At 56.8% G+C, this 17,961-nt stretch overlaps 3 protein-coding genes across 3 annotated transcripts; 2 read left to right on the top strand and 1 right to left on the bottom strand.

Moving 5' to 3' along the window:
- The first annotated feature begins 24 nt into the window (after positions 1-24).
- Positions 25-2,690, top strand: COCSUDRAFT_32258 (NAD(P)-binding protein). Its single transcript, XM_005651232.1, has 7 exons — positions 25-274; positions 518-615; positions 723-878; positions 1,013-1,264; positions 1,413-1,675; positions 2,037-2,154; positions 2,330-2,690. Exons 1-7 carry the CDS (start codon positions 253-255, stop codon positions 2,555-2,557), a joined length of 1,137 nt encoding a protein of 378 aa, XP_005651289.1. The 5' UTR covers positions 25-252; the 3' UTR covers positions 2,558-2,690.
- Positions 2,691-2,961: 271 nt separating this feature from the next.
- On the bottom strand, positions 2,962-5,170 carry COCSUDRAFT_39748 (hypothetical protein; the record flags this gene model as incomplete). Its single annotated transcript, XM_005651231.1, has 7 exons — positions 2,962-3,159; positions 3,322-3,557; positions 3,645-4,013; positions 4,149-4,311; positions 4,530-4,698; positions 4,844-4,986; positions 5,093-5,170. 7 exons carry the CDS (start codon positions 5,168-5,170, stop codon positions 2,962-2,964), a joined length of 1,356 nt encoding a protein of 451 aa, XP_005651288.1.
- A 1,016-nt stretch (positions 5,171-6,186) lies between these two features.
- On the top strand, positions 6,187-17,420 carry COCSUDRAFT_46211 (hypothetical protein; the record flags this gene model as incomplete). The annotated part of the gene is made up of 26 exons (XM_005651230.1): positions 6,187-6,235; positions 6,699-6,964; positions 7,105-7,257; positions 7,363-7,455; positions 7,619-7,844; positions 8,000-8,100; positions 8,202-8,283; positions 8,399-8,593; positions 8,785-8,910; positions 9,050-9,185; positions 9,300-9,425; positions 9,668-9,864; positions 10,186-10,286; positions 10,420-10,509; positions 10,648-10,702; positions 10,809-10,852; positions 10,982-11,065; positions 11,272-11,457; positions 11,816-12,012; positions 12,432-12,663; positions 12,882-13,022; positions 13,372-13,862; positions 14,065-14,274; positions 14,582-14,906; positions 15,006-15,815; positions 16,010-17,420. 26 exons carry the CDS (start codon positions 6,187-6,189, stop codon positions 16,592-16,594), a joined length of 5,301 nt encoding a protein of 1,766 aa, XP_005651287.1. The 3' UTR covers positions 16,595-17,420.
- Between the last annotated feature and the right edge of the window lie 541 nt (positions 17,421-17,961).

Below are 17,961 nucleotides of genomic sequence, written 5' to 3'. Positions count from 1 at the left end.
GAGCAAAGTGCTCTCCTCGGGACTGGACCTATCCTGGTGATCTCTCCGGCCAGTGTGCAGGACGCAAGACACTATAGAGAAACAGGATCGCAATGCATTGGTGGCAATAGCATGGATGCGTTGCCCACTTGAACTTCTCACACAAAGGGAGAAGATAGGGAATACAGGAGATCAGCATCTTGAAAGGGGTTGTTTGTCTGCCGCGAAATGATTCTGCGGCAGTGCAGGGATGCTGTCCAGGCGTGCAGCTCTATGGCAACAAGGCTCGCCCCAGGTAATGAAGCCTTCATGCTGTGAGAGCTTTAAGGCTAAAATAATATTATAATGGATACAAGGCATTCTCAAATCACTTGTTGTGGATGTGATGTCTTGATGGTGTTTGATGTTCTGTTCTTCTCCACAAAGCTTGAGCTGCCTTGACCTATCTTGCACGTTTTCTGTGAACTTGTCACTTCTGTACTGCCTTTCATCTCAAATAAATCTCCAAGATATCTTTCATGACCCGAATGTTCTGCAGGCGCAGCCTTTTCTACTCGGGAGTATGCTACAGCGGACCTTGCTCAGTTTGCTGTGAAGAACAAAGGGCTCAAAGCTGGCCCTGGTGGCAGATCCTCGGTGAGGCACTTGTGTGATCATGCTTTTCATGTGGAAGGGATCATGCTTGATGCTCTTGCTGTCGGTGGATATAACGTCTACTCATAGCCGGTTGTGCCACTCTGCAGATCAGCGGGGTGACAGCGACAGTGTTTGGGTGTTCTGGGTTCCTGGGCCGCTACATTGTAAATGCCCTGGCGAGGCAGGGGACCCAGGTGGTTGTGCCCTACCGCCGTGACGAATTGGACGTCCAGTATCTTCGGCAGATGGGAGACCTTGGACAGGTGCAACTGCGCCCCATCTCCCACTGATTGCATTGCCCAGCGACCAGTCTTCTCGTTTATGCATTGCAAGGCCTGCTGTCAGGCTGCCTGCAGGTACAGTCGGGCATTCAAACGTGATGTCTGCCTGCTTGCAGATATACCAATGGAAGGATTTCAACATCCGGGACGACTCGCACATAAAGGATGCCATCAAGCGCTCGAATGTGATCATCAACCTGACCGGCCTGGACAAGGAGACCTGGAACTTCAGCTTCGAGGACGTGCACATCGACGCGGCGACGCGCATCGCCCAGGCAGCTGCTGACAACCCCCTGACTGAGCGCTTTGTGCAATTCAGCTGCATTGGCGCCTCTGAAAACGCAGCCTCCAGACGGCTGCGCACAAAGGTCTGCCGCCAACCCCTTCAACCATCCCTTGCGAGGCCCCTCATCTATAACTTCATTTTAATTTTGTGGAATGGTGAGACACGGCTGCTCCAATGCGGCCACTGTGAGGATTACTCATTGAAATGGGTATTATCTGGCTACAATGCAGGCGGCTGGGGATGCGGCGGTGCGGTCGATTCTGCCGTACGCGACGGTCTTCAAGCCGGGCCATGTGGTGGGCACAGAGGATCGGATGTACAACATCTATGCGACCATGGCAAAGCAGGTCCCCTTCATCCCTCTGGTGGGCGGCGGCGAGACAAAGCTGCAGCCCACTTATGTGCGCGATGTGGCCGACGCAGTGATCCACTCCCTGAAGACCAAGGAGGCCCTGGGCAAGGAGTACTTCCTGGCCGGGCCTGAAGTCCTCACGTGAGCCACACTCCCCTCGCCTGTGCCTGTCCAAAGCTGTTGGTCATTACACTAGTGGGCCCTTAACGCGTGGCTTTTGCACCAACATATGCGCCAGCTGGTCACTAGCAGATGTTGCACTTGTAGGACTTGGGACTGTATGCTGCTGCCAAACCCCGGCAGAGCATAATGCTCCACTCCTTCATGTGCCCACATCCGTCAGGGCCATCCTGAGGGGTGTTCTTTGCTTGGTGTATCAGCACAATCTTGCCCAGCAAAAGCTTACGAATGCAGCCTGCAAGCTGAAGATCTGCACTGCTCAGTGTTATGGCAGAGTGGGCGGCAGAGGGGCAAAGTGCTGAAGATATATTGGCCACCACAGGGTGAAGCAGATTGTGGAATTGGTGTACACGACCATCCGGGAGCCCATCAGCACTTTCAACCTGCCCCTGCCAGTGGCCAGGTTGCTGGCGGTCCCGCGCGAGAAGCTTTTCAAAATGGTAGGTGCACCTCCAGAGCATGCAAGCTTCTCACTACGCACTGTCTGCAGGTCTTCCCTTGCAGCTCAACAACCCCTCGTCTGCAGCATATCTACTGATTGATTGTTGTTGAGGGGTGGTCTGCAGTTTTCTGCGTCTCCAGCACATTGAGATTTGGCTGCTGTGTGGTGCGCAGTTCCCGATCCCTGTGAACACCATGTTCACTGCGGACTACATTGAGGAGATGACACAGGACCACGTGCTGCCTCCCAATGTGCTGACCTATGCTGACCTGGAGGTGGTGCCCAAGAAGGTGACAGAAGGGTTCCCCATCGAGCACCTTCGGCACTACCGCGTCGGTGGCTATGATGTTGGCACAACTTCTGGCACAGCCACTACCGGCGGTGCTGGGTATACCGGATAGCTCTTGTTGAGGGGATTGCACTGCTCCTAACGATGCTGGATTCGTGATAGTGTCTAGGCCATGGTGGCGCATGCTAGGTGCCTCAGGCGGTTGGTTGCTGAGCAAACGATGAGGTGTAATCTTGCATGGAGCTTGGTGCATAATAATCGATTTTTTCAAAGCACATTCTTCTGATGCTCATTGCTCCATGTGGTGCCTCAATACAACCACAAATGGGCATGGCATCCTTCAATTCCTATCACTCACAAGCACATGTGTGCTGGTGGGCTCAAACCAAACATAAAGCTATCATCATTGCATCATGTCAGCTCAGAACAAGTGAGGGTTGCAAGGATTAGGTCTCAAAATCTTGTCTAAACTATAGCTCAAAATTCAACGGTCTCCTATGGACCTCCTACACTCTGTCAGAAGAAGAGGGCCGCCTTGGTCTTCCTCTTCAGCCCGCTTCCCTGCATCCTGGGGCTCTTGGGTCTGGGCGCCACAGATGACGTCTTCTTGAGGGCGCTGCCCTTTGGCTTTGCCGTCGGCGGCGTCCGCACCTCTGCTGGGGGCACCGGCCCGCCCTTTTCAAAGTACAGATTGTTCTTCATCTGAAACTTGACCTGCACCCAGCACACAGCACCCATTCAAACGCCACGCCTCATGTTTCAAACCTTCTCACAGAAAACACCAACCTGCTGAAACCTGTTTAATATCCTCCGATTCACCATCTACACGCAAGGTAAGGTGGAGGGCATTGCTTCAAGAGAAGAATGCATGCACACCTGCTTCTTGCGCTGGGACTCTGTGAGCTTTGCAGCCGCGGCAATGGCTGACGATGGAGTGGTAGGTGGCCGCCCTGAGGGGGTGGCTGCATCGGGTGTGGAGGCAGCCACCGGCTGCGCGCCACCTGCGGACCTGCCAGCCTTCATGGCGGCAGCTTCAGCCACCAGGGCCGCCATGGACTTCTTCCTCTTCTTCCCAGTGGACTGCGCGCCCGACTGACCATTCAGCTGCGTTGCTGGAGGCGCAGTACTGGGCTCAGATAAAGCTGCTTCCTGCATGCGACCTGCTTGGCTGCTTGGTGCTGCTGAGGCGAGGACCGCACCAGGCAGATCTACTGTCTGTTTCCGCTTTTTCCCACTCTGTTTTGCTGGTGCAGCTGCTGCTGCACCCTGCGTTGTGAGGGGAGTGCTGGGAGCCGGCAGCTCCCCCTCGCATGCCCCTGCCAGGTCGCTGGCACAGGGCGCTTCAGCTGCCCTCTGCTTCTTGCCGCTCTGCTTCACAGGGGCCTCTGTGCCAGCACCGCGACTCCCTGCCGCCGCTGGAGGTGCACCAGAGCCAGCGCCAGAGGCTGGAGCCGGCGGACGCGCAGGTTCGTTTAGTTTCTTCTGCCGCTTGGCTTCCGCGCGCTCGAAGAGCTTGCTGAGAGCATACAGCACCTCCCTATTCCTGGCCCTGACTTCCGATTGCGCACCTGCAGACAACCCAGTCAACATATCAGTTACACTCTCCCTCTCACCATTGATGTGGAAGCTACAGCAGGAGCACGGACGATCCTATGTCGTTGGAGCACACTGTGATGCCAAACAGCGAGGCTCCAGAACCTCACCGAGGTCAAAGAGCCTGGCACCCATGGTCTGCATGTCCATGTTGGCCAGTGCTCCATTACTGCCCATCTCCAGCAGCTCTCCAAAGACTCCGTCCTGCAGCCTTGCCATCAGCGCCGGCCTCTTTGTGCGCGCTGCAGCGAGACAGAACGGCTCCAGCAATGCCTGCATGCGTGAAAACCTGATGCTTCATCTCGGCCCCACGCATGCATCAAGCTCAAATTACCCAATTCAATCCACAGGAGGTGTCTTTTATGTCACTAGCACTGTAAGTTCACCACAAAGCAGCTTTTCTCCCCATTCGGCACTGCCTTGCATGTCTTGCAACTCTGATCTCTTAATATCAGTGAAAGGGACAATAGCACTGCAAAAGCGGAGCTGACCTCCAGCGCATCTCTGGGCACAGGGCCCGCCTCATCACAGGCTGCGCACAGCTCTGAAACAGCAATGTCCGCCAGGTGCAGGCTAAAACCAGCCGACGGCTCCCGGTCGCTCATCAGGAATACCTCCTCTGACAGGAACGCGCAGTATGCCGCCGTCCTTTCGCTGTCCCTGCCACCACGAAAAAGTGCAGTTGAGCCACTCTGCGCGCCGTGAGCTTTGCTTTGATCACTGATCTATGAGGAAGCTGACTGGATGAGTGAAATGCCTTCAAGACAATGTAGAGCAGTGGTTATTGGCAGGAGGACATGCGCACCAGCCACCCTCCTGCAGGTGGACGAAGAGCTGGTGCAGGAACTTGCGCACGAGCATCATGAACTTGTCCAGGCGGAGCTTGTCGATGCCAAACCACTCCCGCTGCATCGTCTTGGCAAACACCTTGAAGTACAGCAGCGCTCCCTGCGAATTCCCTGGCTTCCTTAGACACTTGAGGCAAACACAGTAGCTTTGCCTTGGTCACGCAAAATGCTCAAGGCTGGCTGCTGAGAAGGGATCTGGGGCTCACCTCGGCACTCAACAATGGAAGGACGGCTGCTAAGCGCTCTGCAAGCTCTGCCTGTGTGAAAGACACCAGCAAAGTCATGCAAATGTATTGCACACTACTTTCTTGACCTCCACAAAGAAGATCACGTGAGGTTCAAGCAGGCAGACACCATACCTGGACATGAGCCTTGTCTGAATGCCAGAAACAAAAGAAGAGCGCCTTCCAGATCTTCGTGAGATCAGACTCGGAAGGAGTGGTTCTAGTAAGCCAGATGGTCAAAGCCTGCAGGCCCTGCTCTCGGGTGTGCCAATCCACCGATCCCAGAGCTCTTGCAAACTTGCAATTACCCCCACCCTCTCCCTCTGCGCTCACGGGCTCCAGCCCTTTCTTCACTTTCTTTGCTTTCACTGGACGGTCTTGGCCGTTTGAGGCCTCAACCTGTACCCTTGATTCACACATTCTGGGAGACCCCTGATAATTTGTAGGATATATAAGATGAAAACAAATATATCTCTTTGCAAGCAAGTGCCTTATTTCTCAAGTTGCAGTCTCGTAATAACGCGTATGGGCAAGTATAATTTCGACTATACGTCTGATGAGCTCCTTTGTTGAAACGATTCTACACTTTTCTTCAATCGATTTCTGTTTGACGTATTCGATTCCTTCGCAATCCTTCCACCGATGCCTCCAACAAAGAAGTCGCCGTCATGGACAGGGGCTTGCTTGCCTGAAGCCAAGTTTGGCTTCCGCAGAGTCATATGGGGAACATTATTGCTATAAAGGCCCCTACCCTAAACCCTAAGTTTTAAACCCTAAGCTAAAGTTCCGTGGAGTCATATGCCTGTTAGTCACAGTGACGTCAGCGATGTCGGGAAGTTCGCAAGCTGAAACTTGCAGCGCGGTGGTGCAACGGTCTCTGGCGGATTGCTCCTCGATGCCGAGGTTCTGCTGCAACAGCACACTTGAAGCGGACTAGCGTGCAAGAAAGACCCGTGCGCTTCCCAAAGAAATATGAACAGCATTTCCGACTCAGAACCCGCCGTCAGATACTGGGCTTCCAATGCATCGTTGGATCGGACTACACCAATTGGAGCTTAAAAATGCACCAAAAAATAATGTGGCGTCAGGTTGCCGCGATACTTGTCATCGGCTGCATAAGAACAGGTGAGCAGGGATTGTACGGCAAACCATCTGGATCAGCTCAGACCTGACAGGGGGAATCTTCAGTCCTTGTCAAATGTTTTGCTTCTAAGTACAATCTGCACAAGGCAATCGAATGGGAGCTCTGAACGTATTGGTGCAGTTCTATTGCAACCCAAAGCCGGTCAATGCGACGGTTTGGATGCTTGAGACACTAGCAAAATGCTTGCAAAATGGAGCTATACCTTGTTGGGGGTGGCAAATTGTACACAACACAAGTTATTTTTGCAAAAAATAGTGTGCCGTTCGATTTCCTTGTTTGTCAGGGCGTGCTTTGCCAGTACACACCAGCAAACTTTGGTACCGATCGTTATGACGTGGGGTGATATAGCTCAATTGCTGAAGTAGGTTGTTCTGCGTCTCAAAGGTCACACCACATTCTATTATCGAGGTTCAAGTCCCATGCCTGCTGTCTTGCACTGCACAGGGAGTGGGGCTCCTGCCGAAGGGGACAACAGCCAGCTGCACACTGCTGCAACAAATGCACTGTTTCCCGGCGGTGCTAGCGTGCTGCCGCTGCCTCTGCCACTGGGGCCTGCATACAACGTCTCAAATTTCCGGGCCTTTGTCAATGTCACAGTCAGCGCTTATGCTGATGGGCCGGCCAGCAACTTCGCAGTCAATGTCAGCACGTTGAGCGACCTGGTGAATCTGCTGGGGCAGCTTTACTATCCCCAGGGCATCCTCTTTGAGGTGAGCCTCCACTTACCAATAATGCTGCTCTCCCACCCTGAAAGGGGCGCGGCTGTTGAGTGCCTGCATGCTCAGGGGCTATGGAAATATCTCGAACAAGTTCCTCTTGCTGCATGCGCAAATGCGTGTATACCCTGCAGGTGCTGTCCATGGTGCCCGCAAATTCCAATGATTCAATGGTTGATTGCACAATCCCGCGCGCGAATGGGAAGATGGGCGTCTGTGTCAGCATGCTGGTGCTCTTGCTGGATGACACCCGGACGCCGTTTGTCATGTCGTCCCTTAACAATGTGGTGCGCTCAATCTACACATGCATCCCTCTCGCGATCCTCAGTTGGGCAGCTTTCTCCATGCATGTGAACATCAGTGGCTCTTAAGGGTGGTGGATGCATGTGCAGGATGTGGCTGCTGGGAAAGCAGCGGCAAAAAACACGATGTCCTGGGTGTTTACTGAGATGTTCTCGCGAGTCGGGGGTCTTCTTGAATGGCAGGTGAGTGCCCCAATCCTTGGCTTGCTGCCTTTGACACGCACCCCTTTCTGGCCGCACCCGGGACGAGCCACTTCAGGCTGCGCTGCCAACTTCAATCAGATGAAAGGGCACTAATTCAATGCTCCACCCATTTGCAATGTCCGAGTGCCGTGTGCGCATGCAGGAAGTGGCACAGGCAGACGTTCTGCACCCGCCACTGCTGCAGCCTATTTTTTCCTTTTGGTCGCCCATCCCCACGCGCACCCGAACCATCACCGCCCAGCTGCAGGGAAATCAGATCCTGCCCTTCCCAGCCTACCAGGAGCAGGCCACCTTGGGGGCCATCAAAAGCACGCTCTCCAACGTTGCCATATTCGTCTCCCTGAGCGCTGCCATCCCCTCAACCGCAGGTGATCCTGCATTCTCCTTGCAGTACCTGCCAATTTACAGTCCTTCTCAGTGGGCGTTCAGCAGCAAAGCACTCCATTTGTGTCTAGAGAACCTCAGAGTTATTAGAGCTGGGGTCGATTACGAGTTCTGACAGTGGGTGTCTGCTGCTTTGCAGCTCCTGGGCGCAAGCTGCTGGCGTCGAGGGCTGTGCCCTACGTCAACATCACATACGACTTTGACTGCTTTGCCAGCCTCTCTCTGCCCACAACAGTGGCGGTATGCTCCAACCTAGCCTTCCTTTTTTGCGCAGCTCGCAGATTTACAGGCTTCAAGGAGTGTGGTGACATCCATGAGACGCATGCTTGTGTGTGCTGCAGGATTGGCAGGTGCTGTCTCCGCAGCTCCTGAAGAGCCTCCAGCTGGCAGGGGTGCCAGTAGATGCTGTGCAGGTTGTGTCAGGTAAGAACGAGCAATGTCCGCTTCTTAAGGACAAGCTACCTCTTGCCAATGCAACCACTCCGGCATATCTATGTACCCCACCTGATGAGCTCACAAGTGTTTGCTGTGGGTGCAGTAAACTTCACGACGCCAGCTGATCTTATTGCGGCGCAAGCGGCAGCGGCGGCGACGCCGCCTCCGCCGGGCCAATCGGACGCTGACAAAGCGCTGACTAACTCGGTTGCGGCCGCCGTCGACCTGACCAAGGCCCTCACGGACTCCATGTCCAAGACGCTGCAGGCCCTGGGTTACTCACCCTCGACCGCGCCAGGTGAGATACATCAGCCTGAAAACTACAAGGCATGCACCGCAAGGCAAAATCAACAATATCAGTCAGAAGCAGGCGTATGTGCATGTTTGGACTTACCAACACATGACCAATCGGCAGATTTGGCCATCTTGAGGCAGAATCAAGTATGCCACGGTTGTGATATTACATGTCTGCCATTGCCCTTATCACAGGTGCTCCTATGGCAGTCCAGAGCCCGCCGCAGCAGGCTGCCGCCACGCCAAGGAGCCCCCAGAGCCCTGCAGCTGCTGCCGCCACTGCCGTTCCAGCAACACCGTCCGCAATCCCGGCACCCGCAGGTAGATTGCAGCTTGTAAATTTATGATAGCTTTTCCTGGCCTTCACCAGCTTGTGCATAAGGAACAATGCTGGTTTGAGACACCTTTCTGTCATGCAAGCCTGGGCCCTTTTTCCTGACAGAACAGGCTTGCCTTGCAGGTGGGAACAGTGCTGAGCCGGGACGCCATGGCGAAGGGGGCAAAATGCCGTTGGGGCTCATTGCCGGGTTAGCTGCGGGCGTTGTAGCTGCACTTGCGCTTGCGTGCCTGGCTGTTGGCATCTTCATGCACAGGAGGTGAGCACATCTCTCGACCCTGTTGAGCATCTGACAGCTAGTTGTTTCGTAGACAAGTTCCTTCAGAGTCTCCGTGAAGGACTTGTATGAATGATTGTGGGATTGTCATGGCAGGCGCAAGCAAAGAAAGGAGGATGCAGCTATGAATGAGGTCAACATCAACAACAACCTGGACCCTTACCATGGCCTCAACCTGAACAGCAACAAGACAACGGACAGCGCACCTAAGAGCAACGGCGGGTGCGCTGCAACTCCTCACCGTCCTCTTACCCTGAACTTACATGAGAAACAGCACTATGTGTCTTCTGCATGCATGCATGCTCTTCATATTTCTAGCATCAAGGTCTCATGGCGACACACTTCCTGGCCTGAGTGCCATGAGTAGATTGCCCGATTCGGGGGTCAGACTGGTGCCCAAGGATCCGCTGGATTGGGATTAAAGGGGTTTCTTGAGAGAGGAAACGACGACTGCTGTGGTGCAGGTTTGACAGCAGCAGCCTCAACTACCCGTTCCTGGAGAGCCGCCGCAGCAGCCGGGGCGGCCCCTTCAGCGGGGACGGCTCCCTCGGCGCGGGCGGCAGCAGCAGCAGGAGCTCCGGCCTGGGCACCAGCCTGCTTGCCGGCGGCCGCACAGCCAGCTCCGGGAGTGGCTCCAGCGACGCCATGAAGCCCCCTCCAGGTGTGTTCCCCCTTTCCCCTTCTTTGCAATCCCCTGTGCTTGCCCGATCTAGGGGACTTTTCTCTCCATTGTAACCCATTGCCTACATTCTGCCTACTGATCCCCTTTCTGCTGCACGTGTTCTAGGCAGATTATCATTCGTTTATACTCCACGCCAATTATACAAGTACCACCTCCTGGATCAGCCCTCCTCAGGTCCACTCCTGGGCATCTGATCATTATGTAAGCTTCATTGCATGTTCCCTTCCATCCTGTGGAGGCTTTGCAGAAGCAGGCATGTTGCAGCGGTGAGGTGGCCTATTGGTAACGTGTGTTGAGCAGGCTACACACCGGCAGCGTCCATCATAGCGCCTCAGGACCTGACCATCTGCAAGAAGAGGGACGGCTCCGACTGGCTGCTTGGTCAAGGCACCTTTGGCGCGGTAGGTCTCCTGCTGTCCAACAGCGCTGACATTTTGCTCTCCATTGCTGCAATCCCATGCATGCAAAACCTGAGATTGCAAGTTGCAGGGCTGCAAAATGTTGTGCCATCGGACCGGGCTGACTGTTGTGCAGGTGTACAAGGCCATGAGGAGGCACGTGCAGGAGTGTGCAGTGAAGGTGCTCAAGTGCATCAACGATGACGAGCTGCTCAGCTTCCAGCGGGTGTGATTCTGATTCTTCTTTCCCTCTGTGTGCTATGTGCATCTTGAAGCCTTTTGCTGGTTTGTTGCCAGACTGCAGAACAGAATTATACGTGCATCGCCAGTTTTGTGGACTAAGCTGCTGTGGCTGACTGCGCAGGAAGTGTACATCATGCAGCAGTGCAGCTTTGACAGGAACATCGTGCAATTCTACGGTGATTTCCCTATCCCCTCCTTATCTATCCTTTCATCGCTCTTGCTCAATCCTGACCAATTTGCCCTCTCATGCCATCTGTGACAATTGTGTGTTTCACTGCGCAGGGTTCTGCGTCAGCCCGCCAATGCTGGTCCTTGAATTCATGGAGGTGCGCTCCATGTCTGCACACTAATTCCAAAATAGCCTGCATGCCTTTGAAATTGAGTTCTTGTGCATATGCCATGAGACGCACATTGGGATTTGAGGGGGTGCTGAGGGGGTCAGCTGTGTGCGGCAGGGCGGGGACATGTGGTCGGCTCTGCGCGGAGACTCGCGGGACGAGCTGCAGTGGTACAACAAGGGCCGCGCCCTCGCGCTCGACGTGGCCCGCGGCCTCCACTTCCTGCACGAGCACAAGGCGCGCTCTCTGCAGGGTCACTTCACTGCATCACATTGTTGGCAGTGAGGGAAACCTCTTCCCAGCAGAGCTGGTCTAGCCGTGATCATGTGATGCTGATCTGTAATCAAGACGGGACCCCGTGCATGCAGGACTGGAAGGAGTGTGACCGCTGACATGTGCATGAGCAGGTGGTGCACGCGGACATGAAGACGAAGAACATTCTGCTGTCGGCGGGACGCATGACGGCCAAGATAGCGGACGTGGGCCTGGCACGCTTCATGGCACACACACACATGGACACCAAATCTCTGCCCATGGGCACATTCGTCTACGCCGCCCCAGAGCTGCTCCTGGGCAAGCGCTCCGACCACAAGGTGCCTCCTTGCAACTGACAACTTCCAACACGCCCATGCTGCTGTCCCCGATCTTTTGCACTGTCAACAGCCTGCAGGCGCTGCTAGAATCTTTTGTGTGGGCTGTGTCCTTTTGTCGGTTCTGCTGCAATATAGGGATTGAGCTGCATGTACCCTCCGTGCTGCCAGAAAGGCTACACCTAGGATATGCACCTTTAAACGCACGTCCTGATTTGCCCCATCTGAGCTCAAGCTGGTGCCTAAGGGTGCAGTTAAATCACATTTGCTGCAAATTGGCCAGCTGCGGTGTGTGTTGGGAGAAGCTTTGGAGAAACAAGCCATTGTTGGTGAGCGGGGATTGGCTGCTGGGCATGCGCAGGTGGACATATACAGCTTTGGGATTATTCTGTGGGAGCTGGTGACGCTGATGACTCCGGCGCGCGGCAACCTGCGGCCGGTGCGTGTGCCCGAGGAGTGCCCGCCCGACGTGGCGCGCCTCATCGAGGACTGCCTGGAAGCCAACCTGCCCGACAAACGGCCCACCGCCTCTGTCATTTACGACCGCCTCATGGCCAGGTGCGCGCACTGAAAGGTCCTCCGGAAGCATTGGTGCATTCACAAACCTGCGCGGTTGGTGCACTCACAAAACACAGCTTCACTTCTACAAAGCACCCCCTTTCAGTTTGCAGGGGGATCTGTATCTGTAGTTCCCCTGTTCTCTGAAGCCCACTGGACTCGAATGAGTCAGCTTGGCATACTAGTCATGAAGGCCTTGATAGGAATGGTAGGGATGCAAACACAGGCCTAGCTCTGCCTCAGCATGCCAATTTCCCACCGGCATCAGCAGCTGCTGGAAACAATAACTAAGCAGCATTGCCTCTGCCTGTATACCAGACCTGCATAATCCATGGTTGCTTCTGGAAGTCTGTGTATCCTTGAAAGCCTGTATTGGTGCGCATTGGGAGGTGCTGAGTTGGTGTGTTCTGTTGTCGCAGCCCGGTAACTGTGGAGGAGGCCATGGAGCAAGTGGCCAACCCCGAAGCGTACGCAGCGGCGCTTGCCCTGGCAGACGTGGGGCCATCCGGCTCTGGCGAGACCACCTTCCACACTGCTATGCATGCAGACCGTGATGACCTGCCCTCCACAGCCAACGCCGGCAGCTTGCAGTCTGGGCCATGGAACAGCAAGGACTTCAAGAGCGGCGAGCCCAAGACCGACTGCTCAGACGTGCTCTCCCACAGCCCCACTTCCACCCTGCAGGCACGGCTCACCAACAGTCCCCTTGCTCTGCCATGCTTCATGGACCTTGCTTCACATTGCCCTGCTCACATGGCATCGACAAACGCTCTAGGTCATCCCCATGAGCTTGGGTGCCAGTCAGTGTGCAATACATATAAACTGACGACAAAAATGGATCTTTACTGAAATTCTGGATGTTTGCACAGGACCGGTTCATCAGCGCGGGTTCCGATTGGAGCGCGGACACAGCAAACGTGGACAGCTGGGGCCGCCAGTCCGGCCGCGCGTCCAGCGACACCGAGCGCGCCGCTTTGACCGAGCACTCGCTCTCCACCGACCTGTACGTCGTCAGCGAGGGCCTCGACGAGTCCGCGGAGGAGCAATTTGAAACGGAAGCGTCTGAGGGGCCGTCGAGCAGTGCGGCGGCGGCGCCGATGTCGCCGGCCGCGGCTGAGGCCAAGCCGCCGGCCGCGCCGCGCAACCTGTCGCCCGGGACGTCGCTGGAGAGCATCCAGGCAAGGCTCCTCGGAAGCCTCTCACTCTTGCTAGCCTGAGGCAGTCCCAAGAGTTGATGCGCCTGCCGGCAGCCGTCCTGCCAGAACCGAGTAACGAGAGCGGGAAGAAGGTGTGGGGAGCAACATTTGCCGGTATTAGATACTAATACTCGCCTCTCAACCTGACCATTCCTGCATACAGGAGAGCGAGGAGCTCGAGGCGGAGGAGGAGCATCGGCGGCTGCTGCGCGCGGCAGACGCAATCATTGAGGAGGAGATCGAGCGCGGGGGGATCTCCAGCGATGCTGATGAGGACGCTGAGTCGGACGATGACTCATCCAGCACCGCCAGCGACGCCTCCTCCGAGGCCCTCGCGCTCGCGGTGGCCGCCCACGGAGAGGACCTGGACGATGACATTGATAGAGAAGAGGAAAGCAGGGGCGGGGGGTCCAGCCGGCGCAGAGGTGGTGGAGGGGGTTTGAAGAAGCAGGGCAGCGTGCTGGCGCCGGCTTTCAGCAAGGGGCTGACGCGGCTGGCGAGCCTGCTGCCCCGGCGGGACGGCCAGCGCAGCGCGACCGCCTCCGGGGGCGCGGCGCCTGGGGAAAGAAGGGGCATGCTGCCCGGCATGGGCAGCCTGCGCGCCTCCTTCATGGGCGGCCCCTCTCTGGGCCTGCCCAAGGATGACTCCGACGAGTGCGTATCTGCTCTTTGTGGCCCTGCAGCAAGTTTGAACACCTCAAACCACTCCTCTCTCTTTCCAAACCCTTTGCTGGGACCCTTCTGCATCCACCATCTCATCATTGCAGTCATTGAGAGATACAAGCTGCGCACTGACTCACGGAACTTGCTTGCATGAAGCAAACAGCGATGAAAGACTGACGAGGTTGTATTACAGGGAGGAGGATGACAGCGGGCGGGATGTCGGGCCGATGCCATCGGCGGCCCTGCCGCAGCGGCCCAAGCTGGCAGAGCCGGCGACGCCCGCGGGGCAGATGGAGACGCGCCCGGCATTCGCGCGCTCCAAGCTGTCCACCACCAGTGGATCCGTGTCCTCTGTAGCAGACTCCCCCGCCCCATCCCCGGCCCCCTCACGCGTCCGCTTCAGGTGCTCTCACCGCGATATTTCCTCTCTCTTTTTCTCTTTCACACCCTCCTGTCAGCCCTGAAATTGCATTGAACGCATCTGCAGCCGATCCGGTCAGCCACAAATGATCCGTAGCGCAGAGAGATAGCTATTGCCAAAAATAAGGGCGGAATCGTAGGTTGGTGCAAGTAGTTTGAGGATGCAGGCATCTAAAAGCAAGCATGGAGTGTTTAGTGTGTCTGCACAGTCTCTGGTGTTGTGAGGTTGTCCTCTGGCGTCTGAGACATTCACATCTTTCTGATTTGTTTCTGCATTACTCTGCGCGCAGCTCCCAGGTGGTCGATGACGAGGGGCCGCGCGAGCTGTCGCCGAGGTCCTCGCGCCAGACGCAGCCGTCCGGCTACCTGGCAAGCGCGGAGCTCTCGGCCGCGCCTGCGCCGGCGCGCGTGCCCCGCCGACCCACCCGCGGCGCCCTCAAGCACTCCGCGGCCGCGGCCGCCCAGCAGCCACCGCCTGCAGAACATGACGCAGCAGCCTTGAACGCACCCAGGCGCGCCCCTGCAGAGGGAAATGGCGTGCAGGGAGCGCCAGGAAAGAAGGAAGAGACGAAGAAGGACCCCACGCAGGCATGCCTCTCAACTCGAATCCCTGAAGTCGTCTGACAGCTCACTAAGAAGTGGTCACTCTTTGCACGAAGGGCAAGATGCTGCGTCAGGCTGCGGTACTGGAATTTAAATTCATGGTTTGTGCAGGCGCTGGTCAGCAACTTCTGGGAGGCGGCGGCCAGCCGCGGATTTGAGTCCAGCCTGGGCTCGGAGACGAGCGAGGACGGCCAGAAGGCACAGCCCGCCCCGTCCAAGGAGGCGGTTGCGCCAGCCGCTCAGCAGAAGGGGCCGGCAGCCTCGGGAACGCCCTCCAAGACCGTGGAGGTGACCAAGGTGCCCAGCGCGGCGCCTCCGCCCATCCACGCCGCCGCCATGGACTTCTGGCGCACCGCCGCAAGCACGTCCGCTGACGAGGACCACAAGCCCAGGAGCGCGCCGGCGAAGATCACCGAGCAGCGCGCGGCCCCGCCGCCGAAAGCCGAGCTCGCAGAGATCCGCCCCACACAGGCGCCAACGCCCAGCACCAACCTGGCGGCCAACCGCTTCTGGCAGGCGGCCGCGCAGGACGCGTACGGCGACTCAGGGAGGAGTGACTCAGGGGGCCACGAAGGCATGCAAGCTTCAGCGCTAGACGGGCACGGCGAGTCAGGGAGGCAGCACAGCGGCGGCCGCACAGGGCACGGCGCAGAGGCGGACGAGCCCGCCCCAGCGCAGAAGGAGCGGGAGGCGGCGCGGGGCTCGGGCCTGGCGGCTGCCGGGAAGCAGCAGTCGGCGCGGCTGGCAGCGGTGCGGCTGCGGCAGGCGGCGGCCGTGCGCAACACCTCGCTCGCCATGGTCAAAGCCGGCAATGTGCCCCTCAGCTCCTCCGCATCCATCCGCTCCTCCGCCCTCCGCGCCGCCACCGACAGCTCCGACGGCGGCTCCGGCCGGCTCGGCGGCACGTCGGCCAACGGCAGGGTGCGCGCATGGATCCTCCTGCGCCGTGGCACCTCTGTGCACGCATTGCTGGTCACCTCTGGTGCATGACAGCCCCATGCTCAACATCAGAGGACCTTAAATTCACGAGAAACTTGCTGAGCTGCCATGCCCATTTGCTGAAGAGATCTTGGCAGCACGGAAGAGCAGCCACTGAGCCGCTCATGGCTGCGCAGGCTCTGTGGCAGCGAGCGAGCCAGGCCGCGCTGAGGGGGTCATCGCCACCGCATGACGGGCAGCCGGACAGCCCACAGGAGGCGTCCCCACAAGGGGCGTCCCCTGTCGCCCACCGCCGCACATCGGCCGGAGCAACGCGGTCGTTCTGGGTGCGCGCCAGCGACGCCGGCCTCGGCCGCCGCAGCACCCACCCGCAGCCGGTCCTCGCCGCCGCGAGCTCCGTGCCGGCAAAGTCCGCGGCCGACAGCATGCGCAGGCGCTCCTCCGACCCCCGGGGCCACACTGTGAGCGCTGCGCGCGCAGCCGCGGACCGATCGGCGCCCGGCAGCGGCATCGGCTCCTCGGGATCTCTGCACCCCTCGCTGGACACCCTGGCAGGGGTCAGCCGAGAGGGCAGCGTCGGCAGCTCGGTGCTCAGCCCCTTCAACTCGGTCCTGCCGCCCGTGAAGGTGCGGATTCAGGAGGAGGGGAGATCGCTGGAGGCAGAGCGCGCCGATGAGGAGCTGGCGCAGCAGCTGTTCCGGGCTGCGCAGGCGCGGCGCAGCCAGGAGAGCACCAAGACCGCAGAATGGCTCAAGTACTGAGGGGATTTCGTTATAAGTGTGATGTTGTAAGTGTCACTCCAGGCTGCTTTCTGCTGCACCTGGTGAACGGCATGTGGTATGCTGGCAATTTTTCGGTCGCACGAGTGGTGACAGAGAGCAACCTGACTTTTTATATCTTTGGCTTAATTCCTTTCGGCTGGCGTTGGCGTGGCAATCTGTCAGGCCTGCTCACACTGCAGCCGGGCGCTCCTGTCTTCAGGAGCGGGGCAGGATTATCTTTATTTCAGGACCATGACTGGTCAGACCCTGTGCTTTTTGTGCTGTTGACCCATTCTGCCAGAAATGCATGTCCTCGCCTCACGGTTGCGTGATGAGCCAGAAGCAAAAAGTGAAACTTCTGGCCAGGAATTTGGTACTGCATTCAACCTGAATTTCTCCCCCATTAGAGGGCTTTTGGGAGGGTGCCGCAGGGTCTCTGCGGCACAGGGATTTCGAAGCTTGGTGTCCTGTCACAATGTTTGTGTCAGCAGACCAATTTTTTTTCTAGGAAGGCTTGTCTTGCAAGGGTCGCAAAGCCAAAATGCTCCCATCCGTGGTATACTTTTGCGGCGACCTTGCAGACTGGGAGGGCGCTATGACTAAATGTATATAGACGTTATGTTGTAGAATTTGAGCGCCTATGCATGCGCTTGTTCTACAGAGCATCTCAGAACAGATTTCTTGCCGAGATTCCAGCAAGATCGATTGTCTGTCTGGCTGCTCTTCTTATCGGTCACAGCAACATTGCAGCATACTGGCATCCTTGATCTAGATGCACGGTCTAGATTATTTCAGACATTTCATTCAATGTAATAAGGCGTGCATGTAGTTACTACTGTCTTTTGCATGGCGTGCATGTTTGAATCCTTTGTCATCATGGCAGGCAGCATTTAGCGTTGTGAGGCAGTTGCATGAATTTAAAAGCCTACGCTTGTCTGCCTCAGGGCTTCCTGCTTCATGCAATATCATATTATATGGATGCAACATGGTACATGCCTCAGTTCATGAACATGAGACTACGAGTGTGTCCCTGCACAGATTTCCTCATGAGCTTCAGTTGTGCTCGCAATGCGGCTACACGAAGACTCATCTCTTCAAAGACCCAATTCAAAGGTTACTGCAGTACTGGGCGTGTTGCTCTGCACTGCAAAGTCAACCTCTTTACAGATGTGATGCATCCTGCCAAGAAGTGCTTGGGGTGTGACAAGTCATGCTCCTAAAAAACTGACAATCTTGGGCCCATCAGTGGAAGTACTGTCAGGCATGCCAATTCATGTCAAGCATGTTGAGTAATATTGATATTCAGCTCCCAAGGGCAGATATAGCAGAAGAAAACCATGAGCAAATCAGATGCGGGCAATGAATGA

The sequence above is a fragment of the Coccomyxa subellipsoidea genome, assembly GCF_000258705.1.
Source record: "Coccomyxa subellipsoidea C-169, whole genome shotgun sequence".
Taxonomy (NCBI): domain Eukaryota; kingdom Viridiplantae; phylum Chlorophyta; class Trebouxiophyceae; family Coccomyxaceae; genus Coccomyxa; species Coccomyxa subellipsoidea.
This window is presented reverse-complemented; position numbering and strand designations above follow the sequence as displayed.

Bases quoted from the DNA above. Each gene is read 5' to 3' on its own strand.
- COCSUDRAFT_32258 (XM_005651232.1), top strand. From the start codon at position 253: ATGGCAACAAGGCTCGCCCCAG. The intron at 275-517 runs GTAATGAAGCCT...AATGTTCTGCAG, and splicing joins GGCAACAAGGCTCGCCCCAG to GCGCAGCCTTTTCTACTCGG. The intron at 879-1,012 runs GTGCAACTGCGC...GCCTGCTTGCAG, and splicing joins AGATGGGAGACCTTGGACAG to ATATACCAATGGAAGGATTT.